The following is a 24,220-nucleotide window of genomic DNA, read 5'->3' on the forward strand; positions in this document are numbered from 1 at the left end:
TATACAGTCCTTAATTTGGGACTGTATACAGTCTCTGGAAAAGCAATGGCAAGTAGAGTGATCTTGTAATAAAAAGTTCCTAAAATATTCCTTTTTATCCTTCACTATCAGCCTTAGTTATAACAATATTATCATTTGATTTGAGAGAGAAAGATAAAGTTAAACTTTTGCTCTTACTTAACTGGAAGGAGGTGTTCATGCCTCAAAATATTAAATGCTCTATCCAAAACACAATTTAATGGCAGAATGATGAGGAATGTTTCAAAGGAGTTTATCGATATCATGAAGGAAATACATTATTCAAACTCTTTTAAGAGCAACAGCATAATTAATCAAGATGTCTGGGTAACACAAAAATCTTACTTGTTAACAGAGAGCCAGAGATGTTAGCAAATGTTTTCCTAGTATTCAAGAGAAGAAAATCCATTTATTCATCAAGAATTTAAATTTATGAATGTAATGGTTCTTTGTGCAGTTGACTATCACTATAGCAAACACTTCTATAATGAATTCACAATCACTATAGCAAACTACTGAAAAGTCTTGAACAAAGCCCCATAGGTACAATGCTATGCAAAATGAAATTCGCTATAGCAAACCATAACCAACTATTTCTGTGGTCCCTATTGGGTTTACTAATTGTAATTATAAAGACTCTCTTGTGCTGCCTTTGAAGATGGTTAGTAAATGGTATCAGGAGGCAACCGATGTACAGATTCCTCTGACAATTTAGACAAAGGAAACATGGCCTTGGTTAGTAATAGCTAGAAGCTTCATGAATCTGGTCTATTGGAAGTGATCTGCTTGCTAGCATGTAAATATATATAATGGACTGAATTATATGCTTAATTACATTTTATTTATTATTAATATCAACAATCAAAACAGGTCTCAAAAAATCTACAACACGACAGTGTTGTGAGTATGAGCAAATGATTAGAGAGAGAGAGAGAAAGCAATTTGTTAATGCTTCTTGAAGAGCCAGAGGTTGTATACATTGGTACAATGCTATTGGGAAAGACTATTCAAAAGGACAGAGGCATATTATTATTATTACCACCCCAAGACCTCATGGAGTCAAAGACTCATCTGGGAGGTCCTTTTATCACACACACAGCTCATCGTACCGTGTTTTAAACACATTCAAACTCTTTGCAGACACCACATTCTCAGGCAAGGCATTCCAATCATTCACAACTCTGCAAGAAAAAACCTGCCTCTCACTCCCCTACTCACACCCTCTTTATACAGATTCCAGGGATGATCTCTGGTTCTCTCCTGATCTCCCACTATTCTCTGTAAAACTTCTCCAACATTGGCCATCCTATAACAACCCCTTACCAACTTGTAGGTCTCTATCATATCTCCCCTCTTCCTCTGTCCACCAGACTCTGCAAATTACATCTTCTCAATCTTTCCTCATACTCAACATTCCAGAGGTCAGAAACTACCTTAGTCAGTCTCCTTTGGACCCTTTCCTACATCTCTCCATCCTTCTGAACACCAGGTGACCAAATCTGGGCACAATAGTCCATGTGTGGCCTAATCAAAGCCTTATACAATGGAACAAGAATCTCCCTACTTCTACATGTCAGTGTCCTCTGCATCATTCCCAGAAGCCTTTGCGTTGTCTTCCCAATTTTGGCGATGTGTCCCCTAAATTTTAGATTCTTATCCACCATCACCCCCAAATCTCTTATTTCCTCTATCTCCAACAATATATTCTCACCAAGCATAAATTCTGCATCCCATCTTTGTTTTCCAAATTTTAAAACCTTACATTTTGCAACATTGAACTCACATCCCCATTTCCGTGCCCAATCACTCAATCTATTCAAGTTTTCCTGTAAGGGCACAACATCTTCACTACACTTCATGGTTCGTCCCAACTTTGCATCATCTGCAAACAACTGAACATCTCCATCCAAATCTTCACATATATCATTAATATACAAGTTAAACAGCAATGGACCCAAAACAGACCCCTGAGGCACTCCACTAGTGACTTTCCTTTTCCTGGATATCGCTCCCCCATACACAACTTGTTGATACCTATCAGATAGCCAGTCTCCAATCCAATGCACCATCTAATATCCAACCCCATCTGCTCTAGTTTGACTGTCAACTTATCATGAGGTACTCTATCAAAAGCCTTTGCGAAATCCAAGTATATCACTGTGTATCTTTTTCCTCGGTCCAAGGAAGCAGTCACTTTATTGTAATAAGTAAGTAGATTACTAAAACATGACCTCATTTTAGCAAATCCATGCTGTCCATCAAAGATAATACCATTGCCATCAACCAAACTCTGGATCCTAGTTCTCACAAGCTCCTCCAACAACTTAACCACAACACCTGACATACAGATAGGCCTATAGTTTGATGCTTGAGTTCGATCACCTCCTTTATGAAGTGGCAAAATCTTGCCCTCCTCCCACTCCTTAGGAACTTGACCGAGTGCAAGACTAATATTAAAAAAATATGTCAAGGCAGGTGTCAACTCCCTGGTACATTCTTTCAGAATACATGGTGATATATTATCAAGTCCCACAGCCTTATTTACATCTAGTTTACTCAACTCCCCATACACCTCTTGCTCACTTACAGTCAGTCTCTCCTCCCCATCATCAACTGCTCTCAATCCCTCCATGAAGTCAAATTCACAAGACTGAAAGATCTTTATGAACTGCTCATTAAGTATCTCCACCACATATTCTGCATCAGCTGTCTTTATACCATTTTCTCCAATCAATGTCATACTTCCATAATTATTCTTTCTTTTGCTGGCTATATATCGAAAGAACTCCTTAGGGTTCTTTTTGGCTTCATTAGCCAACTGCTGTTCATACCTCTCTTTAGCTACCCTCACCAACCAAGTCACCCTCCTTGCTTGGTCTTTGTAGACCTCATGGAATTGGTCTCACACCCACCTTATTTAACCTTCTCACCCTTAGAATACATTTAGACATTGCATCTACTAAACAGTTTTTTAAAAATCCCCCAAGCTGCATTGATCTCTTTTCCAGCTAACTCCTCATTCCACGCTACACCCGCAAGCTGTCTCCTGAGCTCTTCATAATCACCCCCTTTGTAGTTCCACATATACCCTTTTCTCACAGAGGTCCTCGCACTGCTGGCAACCACCCAGGTTATCACCTCATGGTCACTCTCACCAATTGGTGGATGATTTGACACTTCATTTATGATTACATCCTCTGATGAGATGACCAAATCCAAGACCCTCAATCCTCGTGTGCCCTCTGTTACATACTGTCTGAGGTAGTTATCCTTCAAAAACTCAAGAAACTCATTTTCTTTACTTCCAGTTGCTATCTCATCCTTCCAGTCTATATTGCCATAATTAAAATCACCCATAATGATCACCCTTTTCTTATTTACTTGGCTAATTTGATTGTACATTTCATTGTCACCACACCATCCACATTACCTGGTCTATAACAACATCCCACCAAGTATTTGATTCCATTCACCTCTATCTCACACCATACTGCCTCAAAACCACTGGCACTATTTTCCTCTTGAATCTCTACTAAAAAGTTTTTTTCTCTGTCATCAATAGCACTCCCCCTCCCTTTTTACCCCTTCTGTCCTCACGAAACACATCACACCCTTCCATCTCTATTCCTGTCAGGATGTCATCCTCTTCCAACCATGTCTCACTTATTCCGACAATCTTTGGGTGAACAGACGCAATTAGTGCAACCATTTCATCTGCCTTGTTTCTTATACTTCTAGCATTTGTACACAAACACAACAGCTCATTTCTGGATCTACAGCTAGTTCCACTGATACCACTTACTCGATGTGATCTCTCCATGCTTGACTGGGTCCATTTCCCTTTCTGCTTTTTCATTTTAAAACCCTTTTCAATTCCAAATTCCTGTTTCCTCTTGATTCCTGGTCATCCCATTCCTTTCCTGCCTACACATGCTCACCACCTCCTCTTGGAGCATCCGCCATTCTCATGCTGTGTACCCCTGTCCACCCTGAACCTCCTCGTTTCCCTGCTCCTCTTGCACACCCGTTCTCTCATTTTCTATACTCATACCACTCACTTCCCCATTCATAACCACCTCTTCAAGCTCTCCTGTCTTACTCTCCCACTCTTCCACATCACTTCCCACTCGATCTGATTCATTCTCTCTATTCACTTCTCTACCTTCCAGCAGCAGTCTCTCCAAGCGACTCACACCATAACCACTCAAATGCAGTCCATCACTCCCATACAGCTCACTTCGTCCCTCAGACTCATTCCACACATTAACAAACTGTACTCCCATCTCCTCACACATTTCAGCCAGCATATCATTCATAATCCTTGCTCTCCACCTCATTTCACCACAGTCATACCTAGGCAACACGCTAACTACACTTCCTGTCACACTATTCTCTTTTATCCTTGTAAGCAGCCTACTGCTATCCATTCTGACACACTCAAATCATTCGTACTTATTAATATTATTAACTCTTTTGCTCGCTCCTGCCTCATATCCAAAGCCTCAATCACTCTACTCATTTTAGCGCCTGGAAAACATACCTTGTGTATTCTATCCTCCAGCATACCTTTAATAATGGAGTCGTCATACAACGCCACTCACTCATCTTTCGTTAACTCTTTCATGCAATCATTATTTATTTTAATAGTTTTTACCCAAATTTTCTTAATTTCATTCCGCATCCATTTCATTTCTTGTCTCATCCAATCCAATTAAACTTCCGAATCTCGTGACACATTCTCTCTATCATTTAATCTTTCTAACTTTCAAACTCACAACCCCCTCTTCTCACTTTCACTCTCATTCATCCTTCTTTGTTTCCGTACTTTCAGTCCAACATGCGTCCAACTTACGCTATCATTCTTTCATTCCTCGTTCATCTTTATGATAGCAGGTCTGTGGTTGATAGGCAGAAAAGTGGTGATATAATTGAGATATTCAAATTACTGAAGGGTTTCTATAAGATTAATCCAGAAGATATTTTTGAAAATAGGACTGGTGGTGGGAGGACTAGGAGCCATGCATGGAAATGGACAAGAATGTGGTTAACAAGGTGTTAGAGCTAGGTTTTTTACTTGGAGAGTGGTGAATGAGTGGAATAAGCTGCTAGAGTCTGTTGTGGGTGCTACGACTGTGAATGAGTTCAAGGCAAGGTATGATAGATACTGTGTGAATGTCAAATAGTTGTTCTTGACATGATGTTAGGGCCTCCCTCGAAGAGTCTGTCGAATCCTTGGGGTTGCCTGGAATAATAATAATAATTCTTCCCATTTTCACACTCATTTATCTTTCTTTGTTTCTGTACGTTCGGTCCAACATGCGTCCAACTTTCGGTATCATTCTTCCCATTTTCACACTCATTCATCTTTCTTTGTTTCTGTACTTTCAGTCCAACATGTGTCGAACTTTCGCTATCATTCATTCTTTTTTCACTATCATCCATTCTTTCAATTTTTTTCACTTTTGATTTCTGCGTCACGCTATTTCTAGTTTCATTCGTTCTCTCAATTTCGTTTCCTTCTGCCACTCTCACCTCACTTTCATCCCTTTTAACATCCATTACGGTTTTCAAATTGCTCTTTTTCTTTTTTGCTGATTTTTTCGCCTCTCTTTTTCACCCTCCTTCTCTTTCAAATGTGCATTCATTTTCCCTGCGACAATTTTGCTACTAACACTTTCTGTCATCAATTTCATATTTGCATTCATCAATTCCTTGTTCAGGTCACACTTCGTACACACCCTCCTTCCATCCTCACCAAATATCCACAAATCATTTATGTAATTGAAAGAATACATATAACAGACCTCACACTTAACGAAACAACTGAAATCTAAATTAAAGTCATGGAATGACAATGCCGCCGCCATTTTTTTGCAGGTTACTAAGTCTAATAATAACAATTTCGTAATTAAGTTTTGGCAAAAAAAAAAAATCCCCCACACTAATAAAACCGGTAGCGAACAACATTTACAGCCTCTCTTATTCAAACAATTATGCATCAATATAAACGTCTATCATCTTTTTCTCGTATTATATTATTTTTAGTAGTGATACATTAAAATATCACTAAAACACAAATTCGCATCTAACGGCTTACAAATGCTCACTTTTATAGCAGTATGTGGAATGAAGGAAGAGGATCAGAAGTTGGTTTGGTGAATCTGGATGCTGACCAACCAATGTTCATATATGATTAGAGAAGTGAAGGAACAGTGGCAGCCAGTTCAGTGGAGCAGCATCCATGGAAATAGCTAAAGACTTAATGCAGAAAAAGAGTATAATGTGAAATTAACCAAGGGAGTCAGTGAGAGAAAGGCACATACAAGGTGTTGCAAAAATGTGGTTTATTATTACAATTGTACAACTTAATTGTTATCCTCTTCAACATATTCCCCTTCTCTACCTATACTGTTGTATATGAATTTTTCATTGTTGGAAGCAGTGCTGCAAGTCATCAGGTGTTATCTGCTTCAGTAGTGCTGCCGTTTTCTCCTTTACCTCATCCACTGCAAGTCTGGCTGACAGCAGAGCCGGACTTGCAAGAGGAGAAGATCATCACATGTGATGAAATGTGGATTTTCCAGTATGATCCAGAAATAAAGAGACAATTGATGCACTGGAAAACTCCCATGTCATCGAGAATGAGAAAAGCAAGAATGAGCAAGTCAAAACTGAAGGCAATGCTGATTGTTTTAATTTTTTAATATCAATGTCATGGTAATGGTTGAATGGGTACCAGAGGGTCAGACAGTTAACCAAAGCTCTGGCCAAGCTGATAGAACAAGTGAAGAAGAAGAGACCCGATCTGTGGAAGAAAAACGCTTGGATTCTCCATCAGGACAATGCTACAGCTCACAGTGCACTGTTTGTAAAGCAGTATCTGGCTAATAAGAAGATTCCAGTGTTAGACCATCCACCTTACTCATCGGACTTAGCTCCATGCAACTTTTACCTTTTTCCAAAGTTGAAATCCGCATTGAAGGGCACCCATTTTCAGTCAGTGGATGAGATAAAGGAGAAAATGGCAGCACTACTGAAGCAGATAACACTTGATGACTTGCAGCACTGCTTCCAACAATGGAAAATTCGTATGCAACAGTGTATAGATAGAGGAGTGAAGTGTGTTAAAGGGGGATAACAATTAAGTTGTACAATTGTAATAATAAACCACATTTTTGCAACCAACCTTGTTATTTAATAGCCACACCATGTATTAAGCAAATAACTCTCTTCTGGATAGTATCTAGCATTCTGAATGAGGTTTTAAGTGACTCAACCAAGATGTGAGAACAATATTCTAAGGTTGGGCAGGTTTGGGATTTATAAAGTGCAAGGAATGGAGCAGAAGAGAAGTAATGTTTAGAATGAAGAATACCAAGCTTTTTTTTTTGAAGCTATAGACAATGTTGAGCAGAGCATTAATGAAATTAATTGAGAGTAAGGAATGATCTTTCTTCTGGAAAATAAGGTTAGACTGTATCTTAAATATATTGAGTCTGAATACTGCAAGGTTTTGTGAATGATGAGGAATGGAATGTGATATCATTAACAAAATTATGAATAATACTAAATGTTAGTGAGAGAGAGAAGATATCTGATGTATAGGAGAAAAAGTGTATGCAAAAGCACAGAACCTTGGAGTACCATAGCATTGATGGAAAAATCACGAGAGGAAACCATCCACCATGACATGCAGTGAATGACCAGAGAGGAAGCTAACAAACATTAGTAGGAATTAGTTGTTCTATTATGCAATGTTTTAAAAAGCTTATTCTATCTATTAGAACACTTGGGAATGTTCTGCCAGAGATAACAGAACATTCCCAAAGCTGTTAGATGATGAAAATGAAGAAAGACAGAAATATAAGTAGTAGACATTACAATAACAAGACTTGTGTACTTTTCTTTTTTAAATTATAAACCAGACTTTTTTCCCATGCAACTAAAATGGGAATAAAATACATTAAAAAAAACAAGAAAGCACGCATGAGTTGAGATAAAGAAATATACAAGATAAACCTAAAAATATGAGATGTTACCAGCATGAAGAGAGCTTGATCTATATACCTTTCAAGTTCAAAGAAACAAGTCAGTTCAGTTCAGTTGTAGTAGAATATTAAAAAAATATTATTTTTTAAAAAATCAACTAAAATAGTGATTGGTATTATCAAGATTACTTCCCAAAACTGGGAAAATTTACTGAAGGAATTCTTATTTAAATTAGGCTGACAAATTAGAGCTTCCCAACTCTCTTTATATGGTATGGCACAAAAAAAAAAGTCTCCCTCGATGAGTCTAAGGACTCCTTGGAGCTGCCCGTAATAATAATAATAAACTTCAACATCCATTTACTCCATAACATATATATCATTGTGGTCATTCAGTCCTTTTTTTTGTGTGTGTGTGCCATAATGTACAATCCTAGTAAAAAAAACAGCTTTTAGTCCTTTTTTTTTACTCTTATCCTGATTTTGGAAGATAAAACATCTGCAAAACTAAACTTAACTTGTCCAACTCACAGAATCATATGTAGTACTGGTACTCTTCCAAGAGTACCACTGCAAATCTATCTATGTGTCCATAATACAAAAGACCACAAGAATGAGGATCCTGATATACTCTTGAATGGAAGAGGAAAAAAAGTCGATCTTTTGGAGAGTGTAGAGATGTCAATAATTTGTGAAATGGAAAAAACATGCAAGTTCACAATTCACTGAAAACTGCATAGTATTTGGACAAACTTTTCATATAAAGAATGGACCCAACAAATATCCTCTTAAGTGGAACGAAGAGAGGTTATAGTTGTCCATGATATTAGAAATGAGATCTGAATTTTGACCTTATAGTTGCATTAAAAATGATTGTGAAACATGATGAAATTGGAAAAAATATGACTGTGACTTAACTCTGAAGTCTAAACAACACAGGCTTTGGCCACTTCAAGCTTCCATTAAATAAAGTGGTAATATTACATTACAGAGGGTAATGAAATTCACCTTAGTAGGTGAATTTCACTGCCCATGTATATCTTTCTTCTGATAAGTATAGATGTCCCCCCCCCCCTCTCAACTTCTATTTATGTTAGCTTTCTCCTAGGAAGCTCCTCAATTCAAATGGCTTAATAACTTTTGACTAAAGATTTTTATCCAGGACTATACTAACAGGCTGATTTGGTTAATTGAACTTATGACCAAAACTAGTCAGGCTATGGGAAAGAGCATCATTATATGTGTTAATTGCATGCATTCTAATGGAAAACCCTGCCAACTCCATATAAGATCGTCTAACTCACCTTCAGCTGAAAATGTCTGATGAAGGTTCTTCACATCCTAGACAGGATTTGAACCCAGGTCTTTCTAACCTTTGGTTGGAAAGACCTTGGTTCAAAACTAAACCTTTTGGTTTCCAACCAAGTGAAACCAACTATGGAGACTCATGCTAACAGGCGTGCTAGTTTGAAGATAGCAGAGGATTTAATTACTGTAAATAGACAGAACTTCACAAAATGCAGCATACATTCAGCTAAGTAGTGGCAAGAACTTTATTTCCATTAGCATTTTACATTTTCAAGTTTTGTGTATTCCTTAATTCAAGTGAATATCCCTTGCCCAGTTTTTTAGGCTTCAGTTATTAACGATATTCCTAATCTTAATCACAATAATTCCATTCGCTATCCCAGGTTTGATCAAGCTCCCAACATAACTAATGGAAAAACCAAACTTCTAAGTCTTAGTAATGATTTGCAGTGGTAGTTAGCCTTGCAACATGGGAATCAGATTTCAAATACTCGAATGAAATGTCATGTATTCCCAAAATTGGGATAAAAAAAGGAGAGAATGATGTACATAGAAAAAAAAATGTCAATAAAATGCACACAAATATAAATAAATCAACTTTTCTTGGATCATCAAAAATCTTTATTAAAATATGTGACTAACTACTAATTATTATTGTATTACAAAAAATATGCATTTCACAGGGATTTGGAATAAAAAAATAATATATCTTTATGTTGATTTTTTTTAACTGCAGTTCCAAAGATGATATACTAATTTGCTCTAAATAGCAAAGAGAACATTAATATATCCTATCAGATCTGCTGAATTTTATAAGATAACGTTTAGCTCACATATGCTAGTGGCTTCTTCTGGGTTAGGAAGAACAAAAAAAAAAAAAAATACAATAAGCAGTAAACACGAACCATTATATAATTAAAACCAAAAATGTAGGAACCATTGCACAAAAGTAAAAAGCAGAAACGTGAAGCGTGGAATATGGCATGGGTCAGTCATTGTTCAGTAAGCATGCATGATAATTGGCAGTTAAACCCAGTGTTAACTGCCAACTGAAAAAAATGAAAAAAAAAAAAAAAACTGAAAATTTGGTTGAAAAATTTATATACTCATCAGGAATCAAAGATAATAAATGAGACATGAAAACTGAAGATAAGGATATTCTAGATGTCTGGAGTAATTACTTTGAAACACTGTTAAAAGAAACAAACAGTAACAGACCAGTAGTAGAAATCTTTCAAGAGGAATGCAAACAGGATAGAAAAGTTCATTTCAGGCTTTTGATAGAAAAAACTATCAAAAGCCTGAATTGTGGCTGGAATAGATGATATTTGAAAAGAAATGAATGCTCAAATATGGAGATATAAAAATTCTGAAGTATCAAAAGTCTGACTATATCAAAAAAGTATCAAAATGTGGCTGGAGTAGATGATATTTGAAAAGAAATGCTCAAATATGGAGGTATAAAAATTCTGAAGTAGCTACCCTGCATACTTCAGAGAACCTTGTCAGAGGGTCAAATTCCAGAGAAAAGAGTAGTGCTCTCATAGTTCTCATCTATGAGAGGAATTTCTCTTATAGACAAGAGAAGTTTCTCCATCGTACAGAGCAAATTTCTCTAGTAAGTGTTCCAGGTAAGATTTATACAAACATACCTGAAAATAGGCTGAGAAAAATTTTAAAGAGAAACTTGTTAATTCAGATCGAATAAAGATTTGTCAAGAACAGATTTTCAGTTGATGACAAATGGTTGAAAATCATGGGAATAAAACAAGGATCTCTACTTGAAGTCTCTACTTAAAATGACCAAAACCATAAAAATATACAGGAATATAGAAAACTTCAGCCTTCCTTCTTTCAATAATCAAATTGCTATTATTATCATCTTTAATAGTTAAAACATGACTTAAATCAAAATAGTAAAAACAGCTAAACACATACCATGCTCTTTACCTCCAATATACAAATCAATGGGCATTAAGTCATTAACTTTTTTCAAATTGTATGACTCCAAATCTTTATGTGAATCCAAAAACCTTAAAAAAGTACCAGGCACTGTCAACAAATGTATCCATGGTACCAGTCTCACGCTTTGCATTACTTCTACACCTGCATTTACAAAACGTTATTATTAAAAGCTTTATATTAAAAATGAATGTTTGTCTAATGTTTAAATAATTAAAAATAAATGTCATGATTTACACAGAAACGATATGCAACAGTGATGAGTATTGAATAAAAGATTAAATTACAATTTTTGAGACATTAATAGGAAAATGCTTAAAAAATTTCACCTAAGAGAACTGAAATACATCAAACACTGTTTGTATCTCTGAATCTATCATCCCTCACTACATGTCTCTCCCTGCTCTTTTTTTTCATATATGAAACGGCACCATAACAGTAAATTCAAATACATATAGTATTACTGTGGTTAAAATAAATTTTTTTAAAAAAAAAAAACTTCCTTCAGAAAATCAAAAAAAAATTTTTTTTGAATTTTTTGAGCTCAAATTTTTTAAATAAAAAAAAATTAAACAACTTAACAACTTTACCGTCCTCAGAGGCTCACTTTAGTGAGTACGGGCGTGGCAAACCCGAGGTACCTGATACTGGACCATGCCTTACTTCATGTAATATACATCTGTTATATTATCTGTAGACTGGTCCCTCCTCTTCATCTCTTGCTTCTTTCTTTCTTCTGTTCTTGCTCCTTCCCCCGAATGCTATTCGAGTATTCGAGGGGAATCTTTCCTATTTTGCTGTCATTTCGTCTTGTGCTAACAGGACATTATCAAACACTGTAACATGATCAGGCCATCAAAAAATGTTCATATCACATCGTCCGTCGCGCGGGTTACCAAGGGATGCGTTCGGGTTTTAGGCAGAGGGACCCGTTCGAAAAATATGTTACAGTCTCCCTTAGACACCACTGCTCAGCACTCTGCTAGAGGAAACTCCATCAATGGGCCCGCTACCCATTTGGGGAGGTGTTTAGTGGCAGCGCAAAGAAATGGTTCTGCAAAAGGATGGAAATGGCAACGACTACGGTACCAGACTATGGCTTTAGGCAACTGGAACATCCTCTCTCTGACAGGGAAGGAGTTGGAACTGGTCGAGGAAGCCAAGCGCTACTGGCTAGACTTAGTCGGGCTTTCTTCGACCAAGAGGAGAGACTCTGGAACTGTCAACCTGGATAAGGGGCGGAAGCTCTATTACTCTGGTGTGAGCCCAACAATGTCTGCTCAGGCAGGTGTGGGGATACTCACAAGCCCCCAGCTGAGTGGATCCCATTCGGGGGACGGGTATGTGTTAAGGCTTCAGATGAAAAACCATGATTTGGCTGTGGTGCAAGCCTATGCACCTAATCTGGAGTCAGAATACTCTGCCTTCCTAGAGGAAGTTGATGCTGCTTGTGACAGGGTGGCAGACATGGAATCAGTCATGATAAAGGGTGACTTCAATACACATATTGGAACAGATGACCAGACATGGAGGGGTGTGGTTAGGAGGAACGGCACCCCTGACCTTAATGTGAATGGGTTGAAATTATTGGTCTTCTGCTGCACTAACAGCTTGTCCATAATGAATACCTTCTTCCAGCACCGAGAAGTCCATAAGTATACCTGGTACAGGGATATACTAGAACAAAGGTCTATGATTGATTTCTTTACAGTCTCAGCAGACTTATTTTCCTCAGTGTTGGACGTTCGTGTGAGAAGAGGGGCAGAATTGTTCAACCGACCACCACCTTGTTGTGTGCACTCTACTGCTTCAGAAACCAGATGCTACCATCAACGCTGGTAGGCCTAAGCAACTATAACGCGTAAAACGGGAGGCATTGGAAAATGAGGCCGTGAGGAAGAATTTTGCAGATGACATTTCCTCCAGGTTCAAAGAGATTCCCAAGCATACTGCAGATGTTGAGGAGGAATGGAAGCTGTTCAGAACAGCTGTCACTGCCTCTGCACTCTCATGGTGTGGCAGAAAGCGGCTCGACGTGGCAACGGGCAGTGAGAAAAGGATACCTTGGTGGAACCAAGAAGTACGAAAAACTGTCCGCCCGAAATACTAAAAGCCTTAAATCGAGATGGTGTTCTCTGGCTGACTCAAGTGTGTCAGGCTGCTTGGATATCTGGGCAAGCACCAAAGAAATGGCAGACAGGCATAATAATACCAGTCTTCAAGAAGGGAGACCAGAAGGATTGCAGTAACTATTGTGGCATCTCTTTGGCATCTCTTTGCTCAGCCTGCCTGGGAAAGTGTATGCTAAGTGCTTGGAAAGACAGTGCAGGAGCATAGTTGAGTCAAAGTTCCAGGAAGAACAACGTGGCTTTCGTCCTGGTAGAAGCACACCTGACTAAATCTTCACTTTAAGGCAAGTCTTTGATAAATCTTGGGAATATGCCAAGAATGTCTACACGTGTTTTGTGGACTTGGAAAAGGCATATGACCGGGTTCCTCGGGATAAGCTTTGGCAAGTAGTACAGGAGTATGGAGTGGATGGCCAACTATTAGCTGCCATCAAGTCCCTGTATGAATGCCCAGAGTTTTGTGTCAGGGTAAGCACACAGAATCTGAATCTTTCACAGTCTCCATTGGCCTCCACCAAGGGTGTGTTCTGTCACCCCGCCTTTTCATAATATTTATAGACTGGATTGATAGGCACAGCCGAGGCAGTGAGTGTGTCAGAAGTGGAAGATGTAGCATTGCACATCTGCTTTTTGCAGATGACCTAATTCTGCTTAGCCCTTCCACAGATGACCTCCAGCGGATCCTGGATAGGTTTGTAGCTGTTTGTGCAGACACCGGAATGAAGATCAGTGTGGCCAAAACTGAAACATTTGTGGTCTCAAGACAACCATCCCAGTACACTCTACTTGGGTCCATATTCACGAAGGATGGAAAATGGGACATAAAGTTAGATACTCGAATTGGCTTAGCAAGCTCAATATTGCGGGAGCTTGGCTGTTCGGTAGTATTGAAGCGGGAGGTAAGCCAGAAGGCAAAGCTGGCTGTCTTCAATACAGTTTATGTCCCCATCCTCACCTATGGTCATGAGAGTTGGGTAATAACCGAAAGAATGCGGACACGAATCCAAGTGGCTGAAATGAGGTTCCTTCGAGGGGTTGCGGGGCTGACAAGACTCGACAGAGTCAGAAGCTCTGCAATTCAGGGAAACCCTCAATGCTTAACCGCTGCTTCTGCGTGTTGAGAGATCACAGTTACATTGGTACGGGCACTTGGTCAGAATGCCACAACAGAGGCTCCTTCAGCAGGCCCTCTTTGCCAAGCCAGAGGGTGGGAGGCCACGTGGAAAGCCAAGGACTCGCTGGATAGATTATATCCAAAACCTTGGGTGGACACGTTTGGGAATCCCACCAGAACACCTGAGCTTGGTGGCAGAGGATCATGACCATTGGAAGTTCCTCTTGCAGCTGTTGCCCCCCTCAACCCAATTAGGAAAGGTGGGCCTTGAAGATGTATGTATGTATTAACAACTTTACCAAAAAAAAATCCTCTTCTGCATCCACTTCACCAACATTCATAGCATAAATGCCTTCTTAAATTATGTGCACTGCCAACAGAGATTCAAATCCAATCTTCCATTTTTAACTGAATTGTAGCTACAAACAACACAGTGTGCCTCTACTGTCTAAATTACAATCTATATGATTCTTCTGCCATGGCAGATATGACACCATTATGTCTAATACTTTCCTAATAAGACAACATAAGCACATCTGCATGTATCTTTTTTTATTGAAATCTTAAGATTCTCTAACAAACATTGTGTACCAAGATTAATCATTACACATCTTTTGTTCAAATCCAGAGAAATTTTGCCCATACATGTGGCTACAATCGTGGGGGATGCTTATCTCACTTGTAATGTGCTCTTGGATAATAAATGTTTTAATGTATGATGTGATATAATGTATACAACTTCTGTCACCATTGGTTGGCCAGGGACAGTGTTTATGTTCTTCAAACAATGGGTCATGGGTTTGAATTCCACTTTGACATGGATGCTTGTGAATGTCTTTAGGAGATATGAGAGTTTCATTACTCAGTACTAAGATCACCATCTTGCTTTTCAAGGAGGCGGCTGGAAAAAGTTCCATATTTAGTCTCAAAAACAGGTTTCAGAATTTTAAAATTTAGGCCAACACTGGATTAATACTAACGACCTTTCACAGGTGGGATTCATGTAAAAACTATGGAATAGTTCATCTAATTAAATTGCTTCAAAGCATTTAAAATTATGGTTGAAATTATAACAGTTGGAAAATAATGTGTTTCAATTTTATTTTTCATATAATTTTGTTTTAATTAACAATTAAACTATAATGGCAGAAATTAACTGCCATTACAGTACAACCGCCATCAACTCATAAGGATGATGGCGGTTGTACAATTGATGGTTAAGTTTTGTTATTGTCAATTTATTTTAAAATAGCAATGAGGTAATCAGATTTGACCAGGACCTCAGTATAGCACTGTTAAAATGCTTGCTAGTAATGAGAGTTGAATATAATGCATATTTTAATATATTAAGAATTAAAAATGCATTTGTGTATACACTACTTACTTTGGACACAAAACGTAACCATTTTTCATCTTGTGACAAAGGAGAGACGCCTTTGTGGTCGAATGACAATATATGAGGATGGACAACTAGAAGATCAGGAACTGGAACAATCTAATGGAAAAACTGAACATGTATAAGTTACCACTTCATTTATCACTTTTAAGGTGTTTCAATGATTATCTGTTGTGTATGTGATGTAAAATCAATTAATGAAAATAAAAAGTTATTTCTTTATTTGTTTTCATACAGATAATGCTGAACATCAAACATCTGTTATAAGTCCATTATGTTTCAAGTATGGTAAAATTACATTTTTAAATATAACAAATAAAAGCCTAATAGCAGCAGATTCTTCAAATATTAATTGTGTTAATTCATAGGAAATTTTTTGACAACAAATTTTTTTCTAATATTTCTACAGACTATATCTGTTAAAATCACAACAATTTTTTATGCAATCACTCTCTGTTATGCTGAATCTATCAAGGTGTCTGTCAAAAATCTGTTATAAGTCCATTATGTATTAATTATGATAGAATTTATTTATTATTTTTATGGCTATTTAGCCATAAAAATAAAATATAATATAATAAAAGGCATGCTGGGAGGCAGCCAGCCAGCAACATCCTACAAAGGTATGTCTGAATTATTCCTCCTATATATTCTTCATATATCTGTCTATATAAAAGATCAGTAATGGTCTAAAATTTGAGTAAAAAGCCAATGACATGATAAAAGGGGCACTCCTAAACAAAAATAGGCTAAATAGCCATAAAAATAATATTTACTTACAGGAATAACATGGGAATTTTCCCAGAAATATGATAGAATTACATTTTACAATAAAATAAAATGCACATCAAAATATCTTATACATGTATGTATAAGATGCAAATATATAAATATATGTATAAGCATATTTTATCAATTTTACTTAATTCTGTAAGTTACTTCTGTGGGGAAAAAAAGGGGGGGACATGCACAATATGCCAGCCACTCATATTTCTAGAAATATTTCTAAAAATGGTACCATTAACTAAGTTCATAAATTGTTTATTTTGAAGATTCAAAGGGAGCTGCCATTTCTAGCTCTAATTTTTACGATACCATTCCTGATATTTATACTGCAGAAGCCATGTTATGTTAACCATTGCATGGCGTTTGCAATGTTGTTAATTATCTCTTATTTATTCAAAAAAATGTTATAGCTGAGGTAAATTCTGTTGGAGAATGAGGAGAAAAAATTCATTTTCAAGAAATTCATTATAACCGAGGCTATGTTCAAGTGTAGGAAAATGATAAGGAATTTAAACACCTCTTCTATGTTAACTACATATTATGAATAACATACCATTGAAAAACACATTATTCTTTGAAAAAAAAAAGTTTCAAGATATTATTATAATAAGGAAAAGAAACATTTATAATAACTGAAGAATAATTATGTTACATATTTATAGTAGTACAAAGGTCTTCTAACCAAATTTCTGTGTTTTTTTTTTTCCTTGCATCTGAAATAGGCATTTAATATATGTTCTCCTTTCCTATATTAATTTCCTTTCAGTCTATTTCTTTAATAGACTGAAAACACAAAGTTTGATTATAACAACAATACACTTCATTCTTTTTCATTTCACAAACCTACCTTGAAATACAAAAACCTCATCATGATTTCCCGGTACCTCAAAAGGTATACAAGATGCTATGATATATATCATCACCACCTCACTCTTTCCTTAATGCTGGGATTCTGGCCTGTTATAACTAATGCTTCATATAAATCCAATTAATGTCCTGATAAGACAATTGAATTCTATTTGTATAGTATATTTAATTTATAAAAGTTAATTTATAAAATGATAGTTTTATGATGTTGCATAGATGCTAAAGGGGTATATGGCTTATATAGGCAATATAGAATGGGTGTTAATTCTGAATTCTATTTAATACATCATGCGTGATACATGTTATTCTTGGATTTAAGATTTCTTGCTTAATGACAAACACTACTTCAGACATTATTATCATTTTTTTTTTAATCTAGATATGATCAGTACCTTATATGAATCGATAACAAGAATTGGAGTCCCCCAGTACCTCTGACAAGAAATTAACCAATCTCGAAGCTAGCTACTTGTTAAATATCCTCCACATCCCATGTCTCTGCGTTTAAATACCACAGAGTTTCTAGCTATTTCTGGTTCCATTCCTGAAAACTAAAAAAGAAAAATTTTAGAATAAATACAGTACAACAAATGAAATAAATTTTGTCATTGTTATTTTTTAAATTACAACTTAAATGCAATTAGTTGCTTGCTCTCTTTCTCTCAAACTAAACAAGAATGAATTTTATCTTGATATATCGCGTGTCTGCATAGCTCAGTAAGTGATAAGCTCTTTGAATCTTTGGATGGAAAAGGCTGGGTTCAAATTGTCTATGATGTGAGGAATCTTTACTAAGTTTTTTCAGTCAAATGCTGAGTTATTAGCCAGCCTCATATAGCGATGGAGGATTTTTTTCTTCTGGAAACTCAGGTTTTTTTGTCCCTTAAAACAGGAAAACTGGCCAGAATACACATGCAATGTACAGATATAGGACACTATGGGAATAAGGATTAACCAGTTTATTCCATCAGATTTTGTTTTGAATGCCAGCCTGGTAAAATGTGGATCAATGCAGCATGTAGAACGAGAGTGCATCTATGCAATCAACAATTCATATTGGTGATTGCGTAGATGTTAATTAACTGACAGGTCTCTAGAGGAAGTGAAGAAGTTAATTTCTGATGACATTCTCACTTTTGAGAATGTCATCAGTTTTCCTCTCCCATTCTGTTTAAGTGACCATACCATCTGAGACTAGCTCTGCTAACACATTCCTGGATGCTGGCAATGTCAAGTTCTTTCCTAATATCTTCATTTTTAATATGATATTGACATTTATGCCATCTGTTCATGCCCCTAATCTTTCTCAGAACTTTCATATCTGTGGTCACTAGTCTTTGATCAAGTGTTTTATTTCTAACCCAGCTCTCAGATCCATAAGTTAAAATTGGTTTGAACATGTGGTCCTGTATACTAAAGTGTTTTGACTAATTTCTCCCTTATTCCATATAAATTTATTTATTTGACTTCCTACCATACCTGCTTTGTTGATTCTGTTGTCTATTTCCATATTTAATCTACCATCTTCAATAAAAATTGTGCCTCCTAAGAGGTGAAGTGACTTGTTCTACAGGTTCTCCATTCATGATGCAGTTGACATTTTCAATGTTTCTGCCTATTTTCATTGTCTTTGTCTAATTATTGCTGATTTTCATACCAAATTTATTACAACAGTTATTCAATTAGGTCAGGGAATTTTGCAGACTTGTACTGGATTTATTTAAAAGTATAACATCATCTGCATAAACTAAAGAGCTGAGATTAACATCTCCAATTTTGACATCAGGATAAATACTGCTTTCCTTCATAGTGTGTTCCATATAGATAATGAATAACAGAAGGAATAATGTACATCCTTGTCAAATCTTTCCAGCCAAGATCCTAAAATAACTTGCTTATGGAGAGACAAATCTAACAGGTGCTTATGCATTTTGTGAAATCAATCCACCTAAAAATGAATATAAAAAAGTGCAACTGATAATGAAACAGCTTCTTTGAAATGTGTTAAGATGCAAATAATGATAAAAAAACAAGATCACATATAGTGATATTGTTTCCATGTTCATCATGTGGAACATATTTAAGAATAAATTCAGCAAAGTTCTTATTAATCCGGAAAAAAAAAAGTTTAACGACTTTTGTTAAAATGATTTTAAAAGTACTACTTCAGTTAAAATGTAAAAAATTTTAATAAATCAAAAAGCTATAAAACTGGATTAAACAAATAACAATCTATATTATCTTTCATGTTATTTCAGATGTAATTATTTTCTTAATTTTTTTTCCTTTGTGTGTGTGTGTGTGTGGTTACTGATGGCTACAATTTGTTTCAAGCAGTAGTAATTTGAGCCAAAAATCTGATGTCTTTTAAATGTTTTGGATTATTCATTTTTAAAAAAATCTGTTGAGTTTTGATTACAACATTCAATTAAAACACTAGCTTACATGATCTATCCGATAAACCACAGAATGATAGCATAACTTTGTATTAATGGGATGTGGGTGGGACTTTTCAATAATTATAGCAGTTTACTATAGCAAGAGTTAACTGTATAAGTGCTGAATTACAAGAAACATAAATAAAAATTTCAGTAATTTAATAACTTAAAAGGAGAATCTGTAGCTCAGTTGGTTTCGACAATGACCCTTAGCTGGAAAAACCTTGGTTTGAATCCAAAACATTGAATTACATGAAACATAAATAAAAATTTCAGTAATTTAAAAAGGAGTGTCTATAGCTCAATTGGTTTCAGCAATGCCCTTTAGCTGGAAAAATCTAGGTTTGAATTCCGTCTAGAATGCAAAATACTTTTAGCACAGTGTTTCAACTGAAGATTAGTTATTTGGTGTCATAAGGTCACCAGTCTGGGTAGTGACCTTCTCTCATAATGTAGAACAGCATACATCTCCTAGGAGTTGTGTTTTACATTATGGGAAAATACTAAGGACAGTGATCGGATCTTACTCCACCTTTACTACGAGTTTCCCTAGCATTGTACTAGGTGTTGGCTTATGCTTGGACTCGCCGAACTTTTATAGTTTTCTATATTCGGCATGAAACTCTTAGATTTCCTATCTTTGAGTTTCTTATTTGGCTAAGAAATGTGGGCTTCGATATCCACTCAACTTGAATAATTTTACTTCGCCGAAGTGAAGCTTGTTGGCTCTTATCTCAGTTATTGTATTAGTGTACCTCTTGCCAACTCATACAGTAAAGAAATAAGCTCTGAAATACTGCAACCTCAGTCTTTACATCTGGGTCTACCTACTCACTGATGAGACCTCAAAAAAGTTCGAAACCAGTCTGGGTAGTGACCTTCTCTCATAATGTAGAACAGCATACATCTCCTAGGAGTTGTGTTTTACATTATGGGAAAATACTAAGGACAGTGATCGGAGCTTATGCCACCTTTACTACGAGTTGCCCTAGCATTGTACCAGGTGTTGGTTTATGCTTGGACTCGCTAAACTTTTATAGTTTTCTATATTCAGCATGAAACGCTTAGATTTCCTATCTTTGAGTTTCTTATTCGGCTAAGAAATAATGTGGGTTTCAATATCCACTGAATTTGAATAATTTTACTTCGCCGAAGTGAAGCCTGTTGGCTCTTATCTCAGTTATTGTATTAGTATATAAGAAAGTTTTAAAAAGAATGAATATTGAGGTTTTAAAAGTAAACTGGAGACTCAACCACACAAACATAGAATAAAAAAATGAAACAGTTCAAAGACAAAAAAAAAAACTTTGGCACCTCAGAGGCAAACTCTGAGGTGCCAAAATTGCTGGATTCGGGTAGGGAGGCATGTGGTAAAGTTGTCTGCTAGGATAGAAAACTAAAAACACTATGGTGGGCACAAGAAGTTAAAGAGGCAGTCCTGTAAAGGAAGAAAGTATATCAAAGAATCCTAGCAAATAAGCCAGCAGTAGATGCCCTAAAGGAATACAGAGAAAAATGTAAGGGAGCTAAGCTGTGTAAAATTAACTAAACAAAAGTCATAGGAAGACTTTGGTAAGAATATAGAAGGTAAATATCAGGAAGGTGGCAAAAGGTTCTGGAGCATATCGAAAAAAATTTAGAAATGAAGAAAAGAGTAAAAGGAATCAAAGATGATAAAGGTGATATGAAAATTGATTAAGGATGTTCTACAGGTCTGAAGTGATCACTTTGAAAAACTATGTAACAAAACAAGCAGTGACAGAAAAGTAATAGGAAATTAATAGCTGGCCTGGTTGGCCGAGTGGTTAGCGTATCCACTCTCCAGACAAAAGGCTACGGGTTCGAATCCCACCGTGGGCATGGATGTTTGCGATTGTCTGTGAAAATAATAGTGGTGATGGTGGACAGTAGATGGCGTTGGTATAGATGAGGCGGCTTGTGGGTGAAGTTGAGTGGTGGAGACGGAGAGTTGTAGAGTAGGCGCCCTCCCTCGATGAATCTTAGGACTCATTGGAGGTGTCAAATAATAATAATAATAATAATAATAATAATAATAAATATTCAAGAAAAATGCAAAGAGAAGTACATAATACTTGAGATAGAAAAACAAATCTACCAAAAGCCTGAAATGTGGAAATGTGACCGGAGTAGATGAGAAATGCTGAAATATGGAGGTACAAAGTTCTGCAGTGGCTACACTGCATAATTCAGAGGGCCTCGTTAGAAGGTCGAATTCCAGATGATTGGAGTAGAGCTGTCATCAGTATCCATCATGATTGGAGTACAGCTGTCTTGTTACCAAAAGGGAAATAAAACTGAATATGAGAATTATGGACATTTTTCTCTACTAAGCATTCAAGGTAAGATTTATGCAAGCATACTTAAAAAGAGGCTGAGAAAAATTGTGGTGGAGAAACTTGGAGAAGAACAAGCTGGGTTCAGGCCAAATAGAGGCCATCAGGATCAGATTTTCACTTTATGACAAACAGTTGAGAAATTATTGGAATATAACAAGGATCTGTTTTGTAGATCTGCAAATGTCATACAACAAGGGGGCCAGAGAAAAGCTTTTCAAAATGCTACAATTATATGGAATAAATAGAACATTATACAAAGCAATACATAATCTTATGTTCAAGTTGTTATTGAGCCATTAGAATTAAAGGAAATAAAGGATAATGGTTTTTAATGTAAAAATCACACTATCTCCACTCTTATTTATCATCTATGTGGATCACATTATGGAAGAAAGTGGCATTAAACCTGACATGGAAAATTATAGATATCAAACAGATTTTTGCTTTATGCAGATGATGTACTCTTAAACACATCAAATAACCAGAATTCTCTAACTAAATTTAATAGCAGCTGTAACAAATTTGGAATGACACAACTGGCAATAAAATAACCAAAACTATGAAAACAGACAGGAATATAGAAAAGGTGCTTTCTCAATAGAGAACATATAGAACAAGTAAAATATTTCAGCAATTTAGGCATAGTTTTTAATGAAGATGGCAAATTTAATTCAGGAATACACAACAAAATAAGCAAAACTAGAATGGTGGGGAGCCAGTTGAATATATTTAGAGGAAATAAGAATGAAATTAGGCAAAACACTAAACTAGCAGTATACAAGACAGTTTTCAAGCCAGTTTTTAAGTAATAGATCTCAGCATTGGGTTAGAAATAAAGCACTTGATCAAAGATTAGAGACTTCAGATATGAGACTTCTGAGAAAGATTAAGTGGGTGAACAGATGGCACTGCTGGCAGAATCATATTAAAAAATGAAGATATTAGAAAACAAGCTGACATTATTAGCATTCAAGAATGTGTGAGCATGGCTAATCTAAATAAACATGGTTATTTAAGTAGAATAGGAGACAAAAGGTTAGTAAAACAGGTATTTGAAGCCAAAATGGCAGGAAAAAAAACCCAAAGAAGACCAAGATCTAGGCTGTTTGATTCAATTAGAAGTGCCTTAGAAGAAAAAAATATCAGATGCAGTATTGGAGAGCTAGTAAGCAACACTCTAATGTAGAGGAAAATTGTTAACAGGAGATTAATAATAATATAAAATTAATCATGTAGTACTGTCATAGTATCCTGTACATGCCTTGAGGGTATATATCAGGAAATGAAATCAAGAAAATTAATGGTAAGCCGTGAAGTCATACCATAAATGGTTCATCATCATCAAATTCCTGCCATGTACCCTCAAGGGGTGTACAGGATATGATAGTACTACATGAAAAATTTACATCATTACTAACTTCCTATCTACAATTTTTCTCCAAATCAGTCTGTTACTTGTCAAGAATCCAACATTATCAGATCTTATATTTCTATCGTCTAAGGCACTTTGTACCGTATCCACCTATATCTTGGTTTTCCTCTGGGTCGTTCTCCTGTCAACCTGGTAGAGAATACTTGTTTTGCTAACCTTTCCTCGCCCATTCTGTTTAGTGACCATACCACCAGCAATTAGCTCTGCTAACGCATTCCTGGATGCTGACAATGTCAAGTTCTTTCCTAATATCCTCGCTTTTAATATGATAATGCCATTGATGCCTTCTGTATACACCTCTAATCTTTCTCGGGACGGACTCTCAAATCTGCAGCCTCTAGTCTTTGATCGTGTTTTACTTCTGACCCAGCTCTCAGATCCATAAGTTAAAACTAGTTTAAAACACTGTCTTGTATACAACTAAT

At 36.3% G+C, this 24,220-nt stretch overlaps 1 protein-coding gene across 3 annotated transcripts in view; it reads right to left on the minus strand.

The window, feature by feature from the left end:
* The window catches only part of LOC150101948 (uncharacterized), a 66,400-nt gene that overhangs the window by 6,985 nt on the left and 35,195 nt on the right, over positions 1–24,220 (minus strand). For all 3 annotated transcript variants that reach the window (XR_016549070.1, XR_016549069.1, XM_090400871.1), the window contains 3 exons: positions 17,961–18,119; positions 15,904–16,014; positions 11,253–11,420 (listed from right to left, as the gene is read on the minus strand). Coding sequence is in view for 1 of the 3 variants with exons in the window: in XM_090400871.1 (XP_090256997.1) it covers positions 11,253–11,420; positions 15,904–15,925 (190 nt within the window). In the remaining 2 variants the exon portion in view is untranslated. The remainder of the gene's footprint in view (positions 1–11,252; positions 11,421–15,903; positions 16,015–17,960; positions 18,120–24,220) is intronic.

Source organism: Typopeltis vanoorti, chromosome 11 (genome assembly GCF_054136105.1).
Source record: "Typopeltis vanoorti isolate ZY-2024b chromosome 11, IOZ_Tvanoo_1.0, whole genome shotgun sequence".
NCBI classification, from domain to species: domain Eukaryota; kingdom Metazoa; phylum Arthropoda; class Arachnida; order Uropygi; family Thelyphonidae; genus Typopeltis; species Typopeltis vanoorti.